General features: G+C 42.7%; 2 protein-coding genes across 2 annotated transcripts; both read right to left on the bottom strand.

The window, feature by feature from the left end:
- Positions 1 to 4,386: 4,386 nt before the first annotated feature.
- LOC144535536 (alcohol dehydrogenase 1-like) lies at positions 4,387 to 13,862 on the bottom strand. The gene is made up of 9 exons (XM_078278071.1): positions 13,845 to 13,862; positions 12,669 to 12,770; positions 9,137 to 9,278; positions 6,611 to 6,698; positions 5,910 to 6,129; positions 5,408 to 5,668; positions 5,068 to 5,200; positions 4,803 to 4,941; positions 4,387 to 4,695 (listed from the first exon to the last, which is right to left on the bottom strand). Exons 1-9 carry the CDS (start codon positions 13,860 to 13,862, stop codon positions 4,662 to 4,664), a joined length of 1,137 nt encoding a protein of 378 aa, XP_078134197.1. The 3' UTR covers positions 4,387 to 4,661.
- A 257-nt stretch (positions 13,863 to 14,119) lies between these two features.
- On the bottom strand, positions 14,120 to 19,854 carry LOC144534750 (alcohol dehydrogenase 1). Its single transcript, XM_078276752.1, has 9 exons — positions 19,695 to 19,854; positions 18,698 to 18,799; positions 18,125 to 18,266; positions 17,829 to 17,916; positions 17,307 to 17,526; positions 15,586 to 15,846; positions 15,361 to 15,493; positions 14,816 to 14,954; positions 14,120 to 14,689 (listed from the first exon to the last, which is right to left on the bottom strand). The coding sequence occupies exons 1-9, from the start codon at positions 19,710 to 19,712 to the stop codon at positions 14,656 to 14,658; spliced, it is 1,137 nt and encodes a 378-aa protein (XP_078132878.1). The 5' UTR covers positions 19,713 to 19,854; the 3' UTR covers positions 14,120 to 14,655.
- Positions 19,855 to 21,482: the final 1,628 nt, after the last annotated feature.

Consider the following 21,482-nt stretch of genomic DNA (forward strand, 5'->3'; position numbering starts at 1 on the left):
AAATAATGTGCTAAACTTCCGTAAAATAAATCCCTGTTAGCAAAAAAAAAAACAACTTAGATTTCAGACCGTCCTGAACACTCCTTCCAACAGTTTTTTCTACTCTTCTCAAGGTGCCATCACCCCATGCCAGATTTCTTCATAGGGTCTCTAATCTTGGTTGCAGATGTTCATGATTTTGTCATGGTAGAAAGTGCTGCTATGCTGGGTTACAGTCATTCCTGGCGGTACAGCGTTGGCGAGAGCTGAGCACCCTAAATGCTGACCAATCAGAGCAGACTGGGCTTTTTTTCCGGAGGGGGTCTTAAAGAGACATGCTGCTGTCCTTGCATACAAAGTGCAAAATCACATCACACATGCTGTAGTCTATATCCTTTGGGTTCCACTTCCGGGATTGCTCCGGTGCTGCAGGAAATCCATCGAAAATTCGATGGATTTATGAGGACTATGGTTAACTGCTCCTCAGATCTCTGCAGGGTAAATTGAGACAGCTAGCTAGACTATCTGTCCAATCTGAGTTTTCTCTCGCACGACTATTTTACACCGGCTCTGTGCGGAGTTTAGCGCCGCCCATGACGATTCTGATTGGTTTAAAGAAATGCCATTAAACCAGAGCACGTTTTCCTCCCATCCCCGAGTGCTATGTGGAGTAGCCAGACCCTCCTTCAGCGCGCTTTGGAGGAGGGTCTGGCAAAGCGAGGCTACACATGCTCAGTCCTCACAATGCAGAAACCTCACCTCATACCCACTAAATGGAATGGAATGGAAATTACACTTCAAAATGTGTGCTTTGAAAAAGGCCTACTGAAAATGTAGAACTAGTTTAAAGTAAATCAACCCAATCTAGCTAAAAGGCATGCTGTCCATTTCAATATTATGTGCCCTCATTGTCCTTGTACAATAATCCTTTATATGTTTGCCTCACAGACAGTAGACCGGTCTTCACCACAAGAGAAACAATAGCTTTTTTTCAGCTACAGAGCGTGAACTAAGCTGTTGGGAAACATGGTCGTTCATGTTTCGCCTAACTAAGTCTGACGTAGCTGAGTACAAGCCGTTGTAGCATTTCTCTCAAGTCTTAAGTCTACAGTACATTTTGGAAATGAAACTGCATCACCCAAGTTTGGAGAGTCACGTTTAAAGTGAAATAGACATTATGAAATAGACCACACTAAAACCAGCCTTGTTCTCTTTTGCAAGTGTTTCAGCAAGCAGTGTCTTGAACACGCTTTTTCACAACATCAGGCCTTGATGTCCAAGCTGCTATCGAAAAGAGCCACTCAAAAATCCTCATCGATTAACAACCTTCCAACACCGATGCCATTTGGTTGTTTGTGGTTGTACTACCTTATTATTCATCCGGTCTTGATCAAAGAATATTTCTGAATAATCTTGTTTTGGTTCCTCTGTTTTTCCTTCACACAGTGTTCTCTGTGTACTGTATGTGTGTGTTCCTTCAGGGGCAGAATGCAGATCAAAGAGGTGTCTGACTGTGTATTGTTCAAATAAAACACTCGAACAGGGAATTGAAAAGTGTATTTATTGAGCTGACCAGGGTAAAAATGGAATAAGATCATTGTTTCCTGGGCTCCTCTGAATCTAGAACTGAAGGACCACACAAATGCTAAAATTTTAGCAAAAATTGGGATTGATTTTTTTGAAGCTTAAAATATATTATTGACAGAATTAGTACTCCTAGTTGAAGAAAGAACTCTCATGGTGCAAATTATTCTGAAATCCTTTCTCACATGTCTTATCACATCTCAACTTTGTCCTCAACAGAGGGCAGCAGTGACGCACAACGCCTTGAACAGACAAAACCACAAAGAGACACTAAATCATGACGCACGTTATCGTAACAAACAACTTTAAAATGTATCTTAAATCAAGGCTTACAGCATGCACGAGATCATGACCATTCGTGATCTTAAAAGGGCAGAGTGAGTCACAATGTCAAGATTCAATACTTTATTGCCATGCAACTAAGTTGCTAGGAATTTGGTGCAGTGTGCTCATTACACAAAAAAACGAAAGCATTCATAGCAGGACAGTCCATACCCGTTAAAAACACATGCAGACACATCTGAGCTTCTTGTTTATGTACTCCAGTTTGGGAACACTGTCAACACTCTTGTATCCTGGGAAAAGGATACATGTATGTGTATGTAAATGAGCTCATTAATTAGAGACAGTAGTGATTTAAGATTTAACTTATCAGAACAAATGTTTACAAGTTATTACAAGTGTGCATATGAGAATGTGAGCAGAGCCATTTATTAGTGTAAAATGAGCCCTGAATCAAACTCCTTCAAATTTTTCATAAATAAATATATATATATATATTTAAAAAGGGTAAGATGTTTGTACATGTGAAAAAATCTACTTTTAGAAGTTTGGAAAAACTGAAGAATGATTGTTCTAAATCTACACCTACACATTTTTGTTCAGTGTACGAGTAAATGCTTGTGTAACAGCCTGGCTTCAATTCAGAGGCACAAAGCACTCATTGTAGGAAATACATGACTAGTTTGCTCTGTCCAGTACGTGCTCATTATGTGCCCCTGTATGATAGCTGGGTCCAAACTTTGCATTTTCTTGCGTTAACCTTTAACATATCTGGATTTTATGTAATGGACCTACACAGACTGGTGAAAATTGGTGAAGTGAACAAAAAGACAAGCCCCTAAAAAAGATCTGGTGCTCCCAAATTACCTTCAGAAGTCACATGGAGCACCATTAAACCAATTTTAACAATATGGAGAAAAAAAATATGGCACCACAAGAAACTGGCCAATAGAGAGGTTACAGTTTTGCAACACTGTGTGATGCGGGACGTAAGCCCCCGCCCCTGGGTGAAATAGGGACATTGAGTGAGACTACAGAGTGGTAGTCTCGCATTGCCAGACCTATCTTCACAGTGGAGTCCGGATCGGGCCGAATTTTTCTGCCCAGCCCTCGTCCGACAGAGCCGTGACCGAACCCGGCCTGAGCCCGACAGGCATTAAGAAATTTGTATCCGAGCCCGACACAGTTAAAATCTAATTTTTTTGTTTGTTTGTGTGGAAAGCCCTCTTTTATTAAGCAACTGTAGGAAGGCATTTGGAAATGTCAACAGATGAGCGCATCAGCGCACACGGGGCAACAAGCGCACGTTAATAAAGCTGTTTAATTTAAAATGGTCAATGTGTTAACCTTTCCTGATTGCTTCTTTTCCGACCGTGGCCAGAAAACCAGGGGAGACTCGTTACCTCCAGGGCCGACGTTATAAAATGTATAACGTCGGGGTTAAAATCCCATTTCTGGTGAGCAAATGAATGAACTTGACTTTCAGTCTGGGGTTTATTTCAGATACCGTACACACTGTGTACAAAACTTAAACTTATTCCACCAACTCTGCTCCGGTCGCATCTACACATCTGCTTCTTCTTTCTCTATCTCTCTTCTACCCACTTACCACACACACGCACTGAGCCCTCTTAAAGGAGCCGCAGCACCATTTTACAACAAATGTCTTATCGCGCTGATGTGACCGAACCCAACCCGAACCCAACCATCATTTCTAAATATCTGTCCGAACCCGGTCCAGCCCATCGGGTACCGTCGGGACCCGTCGGGACCCGTCGGGCTCGAGTCGGGTATCCATGCCTTACTTCACACCACTGTGGAGTAAGGTCTGGCTACACCACACATACAATACATACATACATAGGAGAAAAAAAATGCTCTGGGTTGTTGCATTTCTTTAAACCAATTCACGCTCTGGACACAGCGATGGTGGCTCTCCAAAATGATCTCAGGAAGGAACTTGTTTTGGTGGAACATTAGCACCCTGTAAAAGAAAACGCTTCATACAATATTAAATGAAGTTAACTGTTCAAGACATACAGTAACGTGAGTTATTTAAATTAACAGGATACACATCTAATTTGCTCTTACTAGTGTATCGACGTGTGTATTTCATCCATAGCAATACAATCATTCCCCAAAAGGACCAAATGTTTTTTTTCGAAATTTGACATTTTCAGCGTGAAGCTTGCTAGCTCGAAGTTTGTTGTTATTTCCCCAAGCAAAGGAAGTTTGACAACACACAGAGATCGGACGGTGAAGGACATCATGCAGTTATCCTGAAAACGTACTTCCGTGGATCCAGACTAACGGAGTGGTGACCGATAGACAGAGAGAGGTCAGCTGCATGAGAGCCAAAGAAGCACATTTAAAAATGTATTTTATCAGCAATCGGATAAAAAGAAAAATCCCCAGAAAGCCCCTTTTGTCACACTAAACACAATGCAATACACACTTGAGTAATAAGATAATTTGGACACCAATGACATACAACAAAACAAAATCACAGCAAGGAAGCCACAGACCCATTTGTTTAGATCATTTATTTAGCTTTATAAACACACGTTTAGCTTTTTCCATATGCGAACACTACAGATCCCACATAATCCACGGAATACTATTGAGTATTCAAAGTCAGTCATGTATAGCATGCATCATTTGAAATTCCTCTTTATTGTGTGCAATGTATTATCTGTCATATGTTGAGACTTTGTTGAATTATTTAATTAATTTAGTGTATTATATGATCCCCATTCACTGTGCCTTTAAGCACAGCTAATCCTCCTGGGGTCCACGGACTTTGGACCACAATGTTCTTATTGTGGAGAAACATGCAGGACCGTCCGGATGCTGTGGAACAAGACAAAAGACAAATGAGCAGTTGTGCAACTGTTCATTTATCTGTGTTGTAGTTGAGTCATGAATGGTGGAGAAAGTATAATATAATGTAAATCTACCATTTGCCTTGCTTCATCAGTTCAATAGCATCATTGACTTGGTCCAAAGTCATGTTGTGAGTGATGAACTCATCCACCTTCACCTTCTTGTCCAAGTAGGCTTCAACCATCTGAGGAATACCATACTTACCCTTAAAGCCTAAGCCACAAAATAAGAGCATAGAGTCATATTCAGAATACAGATAGAGAGTTACAGAACATAAGCGCACAGCCATGTAGTTACCAGAGATTCATTTGTCAGTGGTAATGGTCACATTTGTCTCACCTCCAAACACAGAGCCCTTCCATGTGCGTCCAGCGATGAGCTGAATGGGTCGGGCAGAAAAGTCTTCTAAGTCCGTCCAGCCAACAATCACGCTGACACCCCAACCTTGAACACAGGACTCCAAGGCACTGCGCTAGATGGAGAAACATCACAAAGCCAGGGGGCTTGTAACCAGAAGGGTGCTGGTCCAAATCTCTGGACTAGCTGAGGAGATGTGAGCTGGGTAACCTAACTACTGCTGAAAAAGAGTAAGTGAGCTCAGTTGACTTTGATTGGTATAAAGCTAGGTAACACCTCTGGACTATATTCCTGAACCAGATTAAATCTGGAATCTCCCTACCATGACTCCCACATTCCCGACACATTCCAGAGAGAAGTCCACTCCTCCGTTGGTCATCTCAGACAGCACTTGGCTAATGGGTTTACTGTGATCCTTGGGGTTCACAAAGTCGGTCGCACCAAACACCTTGGCCTTCTCAAACTTCTCTGGATTGATGTCAACAGCGATAATCTTCTTGGCTCCTGCAGCCTTGCAGCCCATGACTGCAGCCAAACCCACAGCTCCAAGGCCAAACACAGCACATGTGGAGCCCGGTTCCACCTAGAGTACAACAGACTTTGGTCAACATGGCCCTTTCGATTGACTTTTTAATGCTCCATACAGTAATAATCAATGGGAAGGTTTTCTGTCCCGTAATGAAAGATTGGTTACTCTTTTAGAGGCTTTCCAATCTGACAAGAATTTGAATTGAAGTCTTTTATGTCATAAAAACACAAAATGCTCCATTCCATTGTTGCAATCTAAAATAATAATGTAAGCTTTCTGCAACAGTCAAACACACCTTAGCAGTATTAACCGCAGCTCCATATCCTGTGCAGACCCCACATCCAAGGAGACAGACTTTGTCCAGAGGGGCAGCGGGGTCGATCTTCGCCACAGCCATCTGGTTAACCACAGTGTACTCAGAGAAGGTACTGGTTCCCGTAAATTGCAGAATCTTCTTCCCCTTACAGGTAAACCTGTAGTTTGATGATGCCATCACATCATGACCAGTAGCAGCCCTGAATAGAGAATAAATAAATAAAAGGAGTTAGGAGTGCTCCTGTCCCATTAGAGGGTGCAACTAATATTTGTTAAAGTGAAAAACAAAAGACCCAACACGTGAATAGAGATTTTATTATAATGAATAAACTTAAGACTCAATGTTTGCATTGCTCCTTTTCTTTTAGAGAGTGCAACAAATATTTGTAAAAATAAAAAGATTCTTTTGATGTAGAAATCCTAAAACAAAATGTGAGTGCTGCTTTTGTCCTATTAGAGGGCTTACTGAATAATTGCAATATGCTTAAAATGAAGAAAAAAAACCAAGCCAACAAACAAGGATCTAAACTATCTGTCTCCTAAAGTTGCTAAACCGATGTGGAGGTGTTGGATAAAATGTTTGTCTATAACTGTATGAACACACCCAAGAAGAATGAAATGAAAACTAGAGAATGAAGAGCAAATTAAGCAGAAGGGATGATGAGTGCTTATTGAGCTCACCATCCTTTCTCACACTGGTTGGTCTTTGGACTCTTACAGAAGCGACATTCTCTACACTGGGAGATGAATAAAGGGATAACCTTGTCTCCTGAAAGACAAAAACAATGTTGCAATGTGACAGTGACATTAATCAAAGGCCAATGTTTCGGTGTGAAAAGAAATATTGGTTGAATGGCACACATAGGCCTCAGTTTACATCCCTCATACACTTCATTACATCACTTCATTAATACCAAATTATTTTTTGTACATTTCTGTTAACTAGTGCAGTGCCTATTTGGGGCGCGTGCCTTTTCGGAACGGGCCGATTGCTTGGTTTCCAGTATTTATATCTCACAACTTGAAATATAAGCGCGGTTCAAATAGGCGCGGCTCATCTAGAGATTCAGAGTGTCCCCTTCTTTTTGGTCTAGCTGTCACACATCCAGGTAGCGATGTGGCCCAGGCGGGGATGAAGGGAGCCCGGCTCAGCCTGCTGAGGAAGCTGCTACAGCATGCAGAATGGCCGGAGAAATGTGTGCAACCGCTGGCAACAAAATAACGCGGAGAGCCCAAGAGCCTGAGTGTTCATCTAACGTGTTTGTGTACAATTAATTTCATCATTTGCATGTAGGGTAGACAGCAATCAGTTTTTGGCGCATGATCAGTTTGTGACACGACACCTGTCACCCACTGCGAAGACATGCTTGGGCAACTCGTTCTCATTCCCAATTCGACGCTTGGTCAGTGGCTCTCAGCGTCAGATACTGCACCCCTTAGCGTCTATATGGGATGCATCAGGCAGAGCAGCAGCTCAACCGTAGCGCTGTAAGATAACCTACTATGAAGAGCGACGGTAGCGAGTATGAAAGACTGAAAATCCACTTAAGGAGGTAGGTCGGTGTCAGTACCCGATCTGTAACGCCTGTAAGATCCGTTCTGCGCATGCGCACAATTCAGCGCATGCGCAGAAACTCAACGTGTTTTACGACACTGCCTGATCAGTTCTACGCTTGCGCGAACACCGGCAGACTTCACAGCTCTATGCACGCGTTGGCGTAAGGATGTTTGGACATTTCTGGTTACCAGAAGAAAACATTAGACAGTGACAGTAGACCGTTATGATGGCAGAGATGAAGTTTAGAAGGTGTTTGCTGGAGTTGCCTAAAATATCTGTTAATGATGAGGCTCGTCCGGCCATCCAGTACAACACCATAGCAAATTAAATAAAGGCTTCAAATCATTTCTTTGCAACTTTGAAGGTAATTTGCTAACGCTAGCTAGCCTGAGCTAGAAGCCTTGCTTTGGTGTTTTAAGTCATGACTCCGTCCTGCTTCAGGTTACTCATGCTTTAAATAAAGTTTAAGCATGTGTATACCTCTCACTTCATGTGTTTGTACTTCTATGAAAGTATCAGGTAAAAACAGGGCTACAAATGAGATCTCTGTGAGAGACCAGCAAACTCCTAGCAAACTATTATGTAGCTCAATGCTGGACATTTCACCCCAAATTCCGGTCACTTTACTGTATTTGTATTTGTTTAGTATTTGGTTTAGAAGCCTTTATTGGTGATTTTTTACGGTACAAAGTCCTGCTACATACGTACATATATATCTAGCTATATATGCTCCACTATGTCGCGTTAGCATGCAGCTATAATAGTTAGCTATGAGTATGCTAACGTTAGATTGTAGTGGAACGAAGCAGCACTTTCTAACGTCAACAATCGCAGATACAGGCTTCTGAACCAAACACTACACAATCGGACATGTTTCAGCAGGAATGTGACCCGGAATTGGGGAGAATTTAACAACATTGCTAGCTAAGATGACATGTTTACTGCCGTTAGCATGTAGCTACTATAGTGGTATACAGCAGTGGTGGCTGGAAGAGCTGTCATCCCGTCTTCAAAAGGACACTTATGTACGTTTGCACTTCATCGCATTAATAATAGACAGTTTATGGTTATTAGTCAAGACGAAGTATTAAAAGTAAAAACATTAACATAAACAACACAACAATGACGTCGCTACACGGTTTTGGATCAGTGATAAGTCTCGATTGTTTGTAGCTATGACTATTGTATAATAAAGATTTAATAAAAAAGTTGTGATGTTTGGTCGTAAAGTGTTTCAACGCATGCGTGGTACAAATTGCACAGGGACATTGTTAGTTTTCTACTATGTAATTATGCGCATGCGCAGAACGCATCGTACAGGTGGTACGGATCGGGTACTGACAGTCGGGACGGTGGATGGGTCAAACAACACCTGCAGCCCTATGCTGCGTGTCATTTCCTCTCTCTCTCTCTCACCCCTTTTCCTGTCTACAGCTGTCCTGTCTAAAAATGCCAAAAAATATTATCTTTCAAAAGAACAAAGGCAAACCGTATTGGTCACAGTATTTACACAAAGCTTAGCTAAGTTAAACATGTCCCAGCTCCGTACTCAACAAACAGTAATGAAACACATCAATCATCTCATCCCACTCTTGGAAAGAAAAGCAAATAACCATCTATTCCAAAATGTTGTAACATTTGAAACTGACCTGGCTGAAATTCAGTGACTCCAGAACCGACGCTCTCTACGATGCCAGCTGCCTCATGCCCGAGGACTACAGGGAAGCCATCTTTACACACACTCTCCAAAAGGTGGTGCAGGTCCGTATGGCACACCGCAGTCGCCACAATCTGCACCAAAGACAGTAACCAAATAATAAAAAAACCCACAAAGACAAGTAAGGGGCCAATCTAATCAGAGTGGGCACTCTCAGTGGGTTCAACATTTCTAGCAACACTTGCTTTGTCATATGTTTCAGGACAACAACATTAACAAATACACAGACCTAGTCATTGGTTAACACATTCTCCACCCTGGAGTCAATCCTCATAGACCCCCATGTTAGCCTAGTACAAAAAATGGCTTTGGTCTCTAAAGCTAATTTCCCCTTCATGACAACTGTGGGGTGGGGGCAGGTTAAGTTATGCATAATTGAGGCCGCTTTGAGTGACAGGTGGGCTGCCATCACAGGAGGTGGGTATAGAATGTAGTTCTTTTTCTAACTTCATTCGGTGTTTCACTATGGGTATCGCCTCAGCGTGACCAACTATGGAAGCTCCAATGACACCACATCTGTCCGTGACAGACAGGTCGAACTGTGCTAGGGCCATGCCCCTTCATATAATTACAGTTGACCAGCTCCTTACAAATCTTTGGTGGCCAACAGTCATGACCCATATCTGTACAAACAGTACCCATCAGCCGCGAGCTACACCTAGCTGGGCGGACATGATGGATGAGGAGACCCCGGACATGCCTCTCTTGCCACTTTTCGAGGACCTCCTCGAAGTGGACCGGGCTGTGAGGACGCAGAGGGCGATGCCATCTCTGATCTCCTCGACATGGATGGAATGGAGGATGAGGAGGAGGACTCCACATTCCCTGTTCAGTCAAGGTCTCCTAGGGCATCCGACGCTGCTCCCCCAGCGGACAGCAACTTGTACGAGGTCTGTAAACAGGCGGCTGCCAAATTGGAGATAGAATGGCTGACAGCCCAGGACCCCAAGGGGGCAGAGAAAGACCTGTGCGATGGCAAGAGGCTTCCACCAGCCCAGCCGCCTGCGAAATAGCTTCTGCCGGCAGTGCCTGCCTTTATGAAGGAGATGAGCCGGTACTGGTCCAGCACGTTTAAGAGTAAGCTACCAACTGAGGATTACTCTAAGCTTGAGATCCACGGGATGGGGGCACTGGGGCTGGCCGAACCCCCAGTGGTGGAGCCTTCAGTGGCTCATCATCTCCAACCAAACCGCCGCTCTCTCTCAGTGTCCCAAATCATTTCTCTGCCTAACAAAATGGAGCGCCTCACCGCCTCCACGTTTCAGAGGATGTACAGATATGCAGCACAGTCTGTGTGCTCTCTAAATGCAATGACACTGCTGGCTGCATACCAGGCTGAAATCCTTGAGGAGATGGGCCGTCAGCTGGACTCAGGGGCACCTAACCTGGTCCTCTGGGACGAAATCTGTGTGGTTAACGACCTTGTGCTGCGCTCCTCACGTTGGACAGTGCAAAGCTGCGGCCATGTAATGGGGCTCGCAGTCACAGGTGAGAGGTCCTTGTGGCTGAACCTCTCAGGCCTGAGTGACACAGAAAGCAGAGGTCATGGACGCAACATACGACCCCATGAAAGGTCTGTTTGGTCCAGCTCTACAGAAAATGAGAGAGGCCAGCACAATCAGAAAACAAGAGGGCGAAGCCTTTGCCCAGAAAACTCTCCCTCCACCCTTCCTACAAAGAGGAGGAAGGTTGGCGAGGTAGAGCAGAGCCCCGAGGTTTGTGGTTCAGGGGCCCTGGTGTTTCACAGTTCTCCAGGGGCCCACTCACAGTTTCTCTCCCCCCTTATCCTAAGGAGGAGAGTCAGGGGCAGAAAGTTTCCCAGTGTCACCAAGCACTTTCACCAACAAAACATGGAAATACATGTGTTGTTTACATGTGAGAACTTGCGTATATTTGAACTGTTTGGCTTTCCATACATTAACTCTGCCGTGCGTAGCAGCCCTCTACCCATGGAGAGACATGGTGGCTCTCGCATCGGGCGTCCCGCTAGGGGTGGTGTCATCCAGAGTAACCATGACAACGGACGCATCCCTGTCAGGATAGGGAGCGACGCTGTTAGGGAGAACAGTGAATCGCACATGGAACCGGAGGTTAGCCCAGGCTCACATAAATGTCTTGGAGCTTATGGCGGTGTTTCTGGCTCTGAAACATTTTCTCATGTCATGTTTTAGTGAAAACAGACAATTCTTCGAGCAACACATGTGCCAGGCATTCTAAACAGGGGTGCAGATCTCCTGTCACGTGGGAATCCTCTGTACGGAGAGTGGACTGGTAGAACAGATCTGGCAGAGATATGGTCAGGCAGCCATAGATCTCTTCGCCTCGCAGGAAAACACGCAGTGTCCAGTGTTCTTCTCTCTGTCAGGCGTAAATGCACCGCTGGGTTTGGATGCTGTAGCCCACCCATGACCAAACGTGCTACTCTATGCATTTCCCCCCCCCTCAGTCTGATCTCCCCCACCCTAGCGAGGGTGAGAGGACAGGGCCTGTTGCTAATCCTGATAGCACAGCGGTGGTCATCCAAGCATTGGGTAGCAGAGATAATACAGTTCCTGGCAGGAGAGTCATGGCCTCTCCCCATACGCAGAGACCTTCTCTCCCAAGCGGGCGGGGAGATCTACCACCCTCAGCGTGGAACCTGAATGCATTAGGCCTGCCAGAGCAGGTCATTGACACCATTCAGAGTGCAAGGGATCCACCCACTCTCTTTACAGTGGAAAGTGGCGGGTTTTTGAGGAGTGGTGCGAACATAAGGATACCATCCCTTTTCAGTGTTCTGTGGTGGACCTGCTGTGTTTCAGCAGCACCTGATGAATAAAAGGAAGGCTTTTTCGACAATTAAGGTGTACTTAGCTGCTGTCTCAGCTTGTCATGTGGGTTTTGGGGATAAGCCGGCGGGGCAACATCCCTTAGTTTGTCGTTTTATGAAAGGGGCGTGTTGGACGCCGTGTCTCATCACCCGTTTGAGCCTATGGAGACAGTAGGGATGAAGTTTGTCTCTCTTCAAACAGCTTTGCTCTTGGCTTTAACCACTGTAAAGTGCGTAAGTGACTTACAGGCTTGGTCTATTCGCCCTACCTGTCTGCAGTTTGCCCCAGGGCTCTCTAAAGTCTGTTTGCGGTCCAACCCAGCCTTTGTGCCTAAAGTGGTGGAGTCAGGGATGAAGTTTGTCTTTCGTAAAACAGTTTTTCTCTTGGCTTTAACCACTGCAAAGAGCCAACCTGTTGTCTTAGATTCTGATGTTTTAGATTCTATTCGGATTTTGTTCCACTGACGTTATTTTTCTTTCTACGGTACATTTTTATATAGGCTTATATATCTGGGAGAGTTGGAGGAAGCCTGAGATCTAAGAACTCCATTGCCAACAACTGCTTCATTGTAATTGTTGTGTACATGACAATGAAATAACTAGAACTTGAACTGTGTGTGTATACGTGTGTGTTCTGATAGTAGACGTCTCTCACCTTGATGCGGACCTCGTTGGCTTGGGGCGGGGCTACCTCAATCTCCTCAATCACCAAAGGCTTGTTGGGCTCCCACGCCACTGCTGCCTTGCACTTTATGACCTACAGGGTAGTGACACGCCATGAGATTTTTCGGCATGAGATATGACAAATACTACTGGGGATTGTTAAACCATATTAACGGTTTCCAAAACGAGCCACAACCTTTAATATACTCAAGCCATTGCTCTGAGTGAAGACGGAGATAGGTAAAGCAACATATTGTCAGCTTCTAACATTTACTGTAAAGGGCAACATGCTGTATTAACAAAAGACCAGGGAGAATGTTGCAATTCTTTGTGCTATAAGTCAAGGCTATACTGTATTACTTTTTTATGTTAACAGCAAGTGGTTTCAATCTCTCTGATACAGCTGCTCCTGGCAAAAGCAAACATGATAAGCAACAGTCTAAAGTCCACACGAGTTCTATATTTTTATCAGTAAAACGGAATGTAGGGTAAGCAAGTAAACCACTGAGTAAATCAGTTGTTTCAGATTTGATAAATCAAGTGGTTCCTCTTGAATTCAGGAGTAGTCCACGTATTCGTATTTATTTAATCCACTGTGGAAAGTTGATCGGCTTTATTATCCCCTTAGCTTTGCCAATATCTACAGTTACATAAAACAGATTGGATGGTTTCAAACTGTGTGTGCCAGGTCAAATCAGGAAATTAGATATTTCACTCAGACAGAGGTGAGTGACAGAGATAGAAAGTAAGAGCCAAAGACAGGGTATTTTAAGGTTAAACAACCACAAAACGTAGCCATTACATATGATTTGTAACATATGATATGCAGCAAAATACTGCACATGAAAGCGTTGAAATGCTTATGTATAGTGTTGTGACCCAGCCACACTCCAACTACTGAATCAGCCTCATACTGTGAACTGCACACCATACAGAAGTACATTTAAACAAATAATATTTATGCAATAAATAACTATTTTAATGAGATACTGTTTAATTGCTTTTGGATGGTTTGTTTCATTATTGTGTAGAGCACCCCACTTGTTAGTGTGCATTTACACAGGTTTGTCAAACATATCATGTGACATAGGAAATATGCATGCACATATTCCAAAAAAGAAGAATACCACAAAATAATATGAGCACTCCCATGTTAGGTTACACTTACCTTACCAGCTGTGGCCATCTTTGCTGCAAATATAGGAGTAATCAAGCGAGAGAGGAGTGCAGCTGCATGACAGGAGGGAGGAGGAGACCACAAAAGACTGGCCTTGAGATATACACTGTAGGCTGTAGTGGAAGTATACAACAGTTTCACATTCAGATGTGCAGATACTTGTGCAGCTCCCAGATCTAGGCCACAGTTCTGGAGCCTGTGTGGAATAAACAAGCACCAACCACCACAACTGAATGTAATCTTTATTTATTTTTTATTTACCACCAGGCTTTAATTAGATATCAAGCTTTATTAACTTCTTAAAAGAAAAGTTGGAAAACAGGCTTTAAAAAGGAATAGTTCAACATATTGGGAAATATGCTCTTCCACTTTCTTGCTGAGTTACATGAGAAGATCAAAACCATTCCTGTTTGTACAGCAAATATGTAGCTGCTTAGCATAAAGACTGCTAGCCTGACTCTGCCAAACATACATTTCTCAATTTTTTTTTCTCAAAAGGAGAACACAGGACAAATAGCTTTAGCAGACAAAAAATACAATTTGATTACAGTTGGACTAATACAGTTATAATTCCAACACTGCCTGCCAGGTTAAGCAAAAAACAATGCTCATAATTCTCAAACTGCGCGTAATCCACTGTATAATGTTGCGTGTTCATGGTCAAGCATGTTTAGTGTTCGTAAATTTGACATATCACTATATTATGTGCATTATATTGTGTGTATGAATATTGCATCGGGATTCAGTTCAGCGTAGCTTTAGGCCATTAAATGATTTTTGTGTCATTGAAAGCAACACAATGTTATTGTGGAGAAACGCTCAGGACTGTCCGGATGCTGTGGAGAAAAAACAAAACAGAAATTAGAAGACTTGCACGGATTATTGTTTCATCTGTAATAACCAGCTGTGATGCTGGTTAGTACATCTTGAATGGTGAAGAAAGTATAGGATTGTAAACGTACCATTCGCCATGCTTCATCAGTTCGATGGCATCATTGACCTGGGCCAAAGTCATGTTGTGAGTGACAAACTCATCCAACTTCACCTTCTTGTCCAGGTAGGCTTTAACCATCTGAGGCACGCCATCCTTACTCTTAAATCCTGAGCCACAGAGAACACACATAATCAAATAATAGCAAATAAAAGAATACCGGTTGAACTATTGCAGAGATCAAATCTACAGCCTTTTGGTTACGGTCACGGCACAGGTAGTGGTGGTAAAATGAGGGGATTTAATTACTACTAAGCCTTATGGCTGTACCAGCCACTAACAGGCCATATATACGAGAAATGCCTTTGGTTTCCAGTCAACAAGAAAAAAGGATGCAAGCCTTACCCGAAACCAATATGAGGTTGACTGACTTTTGCTGACGCTCATATGACTATTATTACAATTAAGATCTCCCCTCTTTAAATTGACAACCAATCAAAAAAATAAAACCTGTGACAGTTATAGTAGTGCCATTAGTTACTGGGGATGGCCATATATGATTGACATGCGTCATACCTCCAAACAGGGAGCCCTTCCATGTGCGTCCAGCGATGAGCTGAATGGGTCGGGTAGCAACGTCGTACAAGTCCGTCCAGCCAACAAGCACACTGACACCCCAACCTTTCACACAGGACTCCAAGGCACTGCGCTAGATGGAGAAACAGCACAAACTCAGTGGGCTTGTAACCACAGGGTTTCAAATCTGCAGCTCAGAAAATGTGTGCATTAATAGTTACTCACCATGACTCCCACATTCCCGACACATTCCAGAGAGAAGTCCACTCCTCCGTTAGTCATCTCAGACAGCACTTGGCTGATGGGTTTACTGTGATCCTTGGGGTTCAGGAAGTCTGTCGCTCCAAACACCTTGGCCTTCTCAAACTTCTCTGGATTGATGTCAACAGCGATAATCTTCTTGGCTCCTGCAGCCTTGCAGCCCATGACTGCAGCCAAACCCACAGCTCCAAGGCCAAACACAGCACATGTGGAGCCCGGTTCCACCTAGAGTACAACAGACTTTGGTCAACGTGGCTCTTTAGGTTGGACTTCTTAATTCTTAAAACATTTATTCCTCCTTACTGTGGTGTGTACTGTGGAGCCACTGGCCGTTGGTATGTTTTCTTTTCAACGATGTTTAAAGCTACAGTGTGTAAGAATTACTCCCATCTAGCGTTGAGATCATATATTGCAATCAACTCTCTCTTGCCACGCAGTATTGCAGCTACGGTAGCCTTCACGCTTCAAAAAGCGAAGGTCTACAAAAGGCCTTCTATCAGCCGTGGTTGTTGGAGTTCATGGATGAGTTCATGTCGGAGAGTGGCGCGGACGCTCGCTTCACTGGTCACTCTTTTTTTCTGATGACGCCGGTCTCTTGCTCTTTTCAATATCCGTTTTCTTTTTCTGGGCGAAGAAGAAGACTCCTGTTCCTGAAATTTGGATTTTTAATATGTGTGGTCCGCCACCAGGAATTTTGGGACCCATGACAAAAAAAATAAAAAAATCAAATTGGGCCCCCTCTGCGCAGCTGTTGTCACCACATCTCTAGGACCTAACTGTCCCATCAAAAGCTTTACATAACTCTAATTAAAGGCTTGCAACTGTCTTGCTTCTTGTAGTTCAATACTAGTACTACAATTTGACAAAATGGAAAATTCTCTTAACAAAATGAATTATTGTAATTATTAATGAAAGAGAAATCCCCACAGACTCCCTGCAATGATGCTGACTGGCATGTCACTGATCACTTTTCTTGGTGAAAAACTGGGTTACAGTTTGACACCCTTTCCTTTGTCTTTTCTCTCCCTTTCCTTTTTTGAAAACCAGATTTTGATTTAACATTACTTGGCAACACTGTGGTCACTGTAGTTCTGCTGCATCTAGTTACTGACTGCAACTAAACACCATCACTGAGTGCGCTATGGCAGGACCAAACCATTTCATGCAGATACAGGGGGGTGGTCGGTCTATATGGATGTTTACTTTTTGGTCAATGGGGATATTTAACTTTTACTGCCAAAAACAAGTAAAAACAAAAAGATGATTAATTGTATTATTATATTTGAAATATATATACACTGAATGATGATGGTTTAATAATTTTGTATTAGTTTTTACCTATTTTTTGGGCACCCTGTCAGTCATGGGCCCTTGGAATTGTCCTAACTTTTCCCCCCTATATGGCGCCCCTGGTCCTACATGTTTCCTTCTTCAAACTTGTCGGGGCCGGGAAGCGACGATACCCATTAGCAGCAGCTGGGAGTCGAAAACGTGCATCATTCTGGAGCGTCTACCCCAGTTCATGCAAGCGCAAATGTAAAATTCCAAGCCAAAAGGAATACTTGGAATTGATGGTGGTGGTCAGTATTCATAAAAAAGGACAAGTTTGTGAAGGGCAATACAGATTCTGATAATGAATAACTACAAACGTTACACACTGGGGCTTTGACATGACATATACACACCTTAGCAGTATTAACCGCAGCTCCATATCCTGTGCAGACCCCACATCCAAGGAGACAGACTTTGTCCAGAGGGGCAGCGGGGTCGATCTTCGCCACAGCCATCTGGTTAACCACAGTGTACTCAGAGAAGGTACTGGTTCCCATAAACTGCAGAATCTTCTTCCCCTTACAGGTAAACCTGGATTCTGCTAATGCCATCACATCATAATGATCAGCAGCCCTGAATAGAGAATTTATTGAAATGAAAATACAAGTTAAGACTCAAGTTTTCCCATTGCTCGTGTTCTTTTAGAGGGTCTTTGGTTTTTCATTTTTAGCAATATGCCAAAAAATTAAAACCCAAATACCCAAACAAACAATCTGTTCTGTGTCATCGTCAGACACCACCTAAAGTTGCTCCACTGACATAGTGAGCACTATGACATAGATGGCGACATAGTGCATTAAATGTTAATGAGCCCTGAAATGGGTCTATGAACACATTCTAAATTAAAAGAGATGGGAAGACAAAGACAAACTCACCATCCTTTCTCACACTGATTGGTTTTGGGACTTTTACAGAAGCGACATTCTCTACACTGAGAGATGAATAGAGGAATCACCTTGTCTCCTGAAATTCAAAGACAATGTTGCCATGCCAAGGAATTATAGGCCAACGTACAAAACAACAAATCAAATGTAAAACAGGTTTCCCGGGATGAATGGCACAAATATGCATTAATGTACCCATTGGCTGTTACTCATATTGCTGCCACAAAGTTTGACACATTAGCCGTTAGACAAATTAGGATTTGTTGAGGTTGTAAGCTTTAACTGACCTGGTCGAAATTCAATGACTCCAGGCCCGACGCTCTCTACGATGCCGGCTCCCTCATGGCCAAGGACTGCTGGGAAGCCATCTTTATGCATACCCTCAAACAGATGATACAGGTCCGTGTGGCACACCCCGGTTGCAACAATCTGTGCCCAACAAGCATACACTGAAAACACTGATGCTCGATTCTTTGGAACCGTTGGGTATTTGTTTTTCTTTAAAGTTGCATTCCCAATTAAATTCTTAGCAAAGCAACTGCTCTAAGCTCTACGAAAAGCCATTACTTAAAACCTTTGACTTTAGTAAGTACTTGTATACATTTACTTTTATGGTTCTGGCTATTAAAGTTGTCTGACCAAAAAAAATAAAATAATTATGAACTTAAGTTTTAGTGCTGTACTTGGACCAGGTATGAACACAAGTGGAGCTCCATCCTTCACTCCCTCCACTCCAGATGAAGACTTTAGTGTTATGTCACTAAAGGAGTTGCAATTAGTGAAGTCCTAAAAAACTTCAGTAATGCCGCAAGACATCCGTGTGTGTGTACATGCAAGTCTTGAAAGTGGACGTCTCTCACCTTGATGCGGATCTCTTTGGCCTGGGGCGGGGCTACCTCAATCTCCTCAATCACCAAAGGCTTGTTGGGCTCCCACGCCACTGCTGCCTTGCACTTGATTACCTAAAGGACATTGACCCCAGCATTACATACTCACATTACTGGGTGCTACCACAGTTAAAATATACTAGGATGCTTCCGGAAAGGTTTAATGGCAGTTTCAGGAAACCCTTCAAACTCTGCATTTTACTATGCCAAGTAGAGACATAGATGAAATGCTACTATCCTCTGTACAATGATTCAAGGCCAACAATCATATAGAGGCGCCACATTGAGTTATAGCTCATGCTACCATGCAAATGATCATCATAGCAAACACGGGTGCAGTGGTTTCTCGGGAAACAGCGGCGCAGGACAAAGCAAACATCACATAAAAAGCAACAGTTTAAAGTCCACACAATTTATTTGGCAAACATGCATTTTATTAGAAAAGTATAATTAATTGTTGACAAAATTATTGGCATATTTACTATCCCTGAGGAAATCAGTTGTTGCCACACTTGATAAATTAAGTTTTTTGGTCATTATTGTAATTCCACTGTGCAGCTGCAGAAAATTCTTGGGCTTCCACCGTGCTCTTTTTTGGCTTACTACCCCCTCATCTTTGCCAACATCCAGTTGTGCAAAACTGTCTGGATAGTTTCAAACTATGTGTCAAGGACGTGCAAGATTTCACTGAGGCAGAGGGGACAGAAGGACAAAGAGAACTGTATTTTATTGAATTTATTATACATTGTTTATTGCAGTAAAAATAACAATTCTAAGTCAATTTGAGTGAAATAAACATGCATGTGCAAAGAGAACTACGTTAACACTTCACATGCTAGCACCAAAACACGTCGACACAATGTCATACCCCTCTCTGTCCCCACATTTCCAGTCACTGTACACTGTGAAATGAAGACAAATGCCAAAAAGAAAAACAAAAGAGTACGCCCATATTTAAATATGTACCTACCTTACCAACTGTGGCCATTTTGAGTGTCAGAAAGTGAGGAAGGAGTTGACAAAGAATAATCTGCTGCAGAGTGAGACCTTGGATTAGAGGTTTAAATACTGCTGCAATGAAAATATTCAGATGGGCAGGGACTGATGGTACGTGGAGTCAGTGGTTGTAAAAAAAAAGAAAAAAAAGGGTCACATGTGCAGAGGCTGTATAGAAATGACTTGGCACAAACAAGCAGCGACCAGCAGCGACAAGCAGATTGATGTCTGTAAATCATGCAAATACCCCTTTTAAGATGACATTTTCTTGATAAAAACTATTTTCTAAACTTTCAAAAGATTATCACATTACTTAGATAAAGTCACACCCACCTACTCCCACTCTGTACTCTGTTATGATTATAATTTAATTGTTAGTGAAAGTTATCAATGGAATGAGGCAGTTTCATGTTAGCAGTCCAACTGCAATCCATCAATTATAAAGATCCTCTATATGGACCTTTTTCACAGCGGACATTTTGACTTGTCGTAGTAGGAAAAGCACAGCTGAAATTGATAACCTTAACGATGGCTCAATTCCATCAAGTGTCCCAGTGAGCTATTTCAGTGAGTCAGCATGCACCATACCAGGGCCTCTCCTAAGTGGAATGCAGCCATCATTAATGGTTTTGAATACACCTGTGCTTTTCCTACTATGACATGTCAACATGTCTGCCGTGAAAAATGTCTATTGTTCTCCCATCAGAAAGGCTAGGATTAAATGAGAGATAGTATGCTAGCTTCTTAGCCTTCGCTAGCTTGGTAGCTTTAAGCCAGGCTTCATTTGGCCTGCCTCAGCTCCACCATGCTCCATCTATTAGCCCATATTTGGATTAGCTGGGAGCAGGAAAAGTCAGGCACTGCCAACATGGCCACCAGGATCCAGCAACTTTCATCTTCATTCTGGCTCTTCAGAAACCTATGGGTGAGCGGAGACTACATCCATACGTCTGAAAAATCCCACTGTTAATATACTGTATGTACATTCTGTTTTATTGGAAACGCCTTCTATAGGTATTCATCAGTTACAACATTTTTGTACACCAATCTGAATGGTGGCCAGAGAAAAGAGAAGAGATAAGACAATATGGAATGTCTGTTAAAGATGAGTCTTAACAAAACTGAAGGCAACTCAAAACAGCTTTGTTTTTATTGTTTTAATGATCTACTGATATCGACATGGGTGACACTATACATGTTAATAACTTGCTGATACGTTGCAAATACATTTGCATTTTCTATGATCAAATGCATGGCAGTTAGTCAACACATCAAGTATTATTAAAGACAAAGTAGTAAAAGAAGTCAAACAAGACTGTAAAAAATGAAGAATCCAAGGTATGCCACTTACTATGATCACAATTCTTAGAAAATCATTTGCTTCAAAAGGCACTATATCAGAAAATAATTATCTCTGACGTGTGGTAACTTGCACTCAAAAGAAATGATTGCCTCTATTAATGGCACACTTGATCGCTTTCAACAAAAGCTGCCAGTAATAGTGATAACCATTGTTCCCAGGTTACTCAATAGTAAACAAAATATTCTGAATAGCTCCTTTTCAATGAAACAATATAAACGTACAAAATTATTGGGACCATCTTACACTAACAAATCTCACAGGTTTTCCTGCCTTTGTGCAGCTGTTTTTCAAGAGCAGGTTGTTTAATGGTTCCGATTGTTAGCGGAACATCAGGCCATATGGTCTTTGGGTTTTACAGGTGTCTCATTTTACAGTATATTATAAAATGCCCGAAATGCC

The sequence above is a fragment of the Sander vitreus genome, chromosome 20 (assembly GCF_031162955.1).
Source record: "Sander vitreus isolate 19-12246 chromosome 20, sanVit1, whole genome shotgun sequence".
Taxonomy (NCBI): Eukaryota; Metazoa; Chordata; class Actinopteri; order Perciformes; family Percidae; genus Sander; species Sander vitreus.

What these genes read in the sequence shown, in the direction of transcription:
- LOC144535536 (XM_078278071.1), bottom strand. An exon ending in TCGGGAATGTGGGAGTCATG is followed by an intron (nt 5,201 to 5,407) that starts GTAGGGAGATTC and finishes TTCTCCATCTAG; the next exon opens with CGCAGTGCCTTGGAGTCCTG. An exon ending in CTGATGAAGCAAGGCAAATG is followed by an intron (nt 4,696 to 4,802) that starts GTAGATTTACAT and finishes CTTGTTCCACAG; the next exon opens with CATCCGGACGGTCCTGCATG.
- LOC144534750 (XM_078276752.1), bottom strand. An exon ending in GAAGGGCTCCCTGTTTGGAG is followed by an intron (nt 14,955 to 15,360) that starts GTATGACGCATG and finishes TCTGTGGCTCAG; the next exon opens with GATTTAAGAGTAAGGATGGC. An exon ending in CTGATGAAGCATGGCGAATG is followed by an intron (nt 14,690 to 14,815) that starts GTACGTTTACAA and finishes TTTTCTCCACAG; the next exon opens with CATCCGGACAGTCCTGAGCG.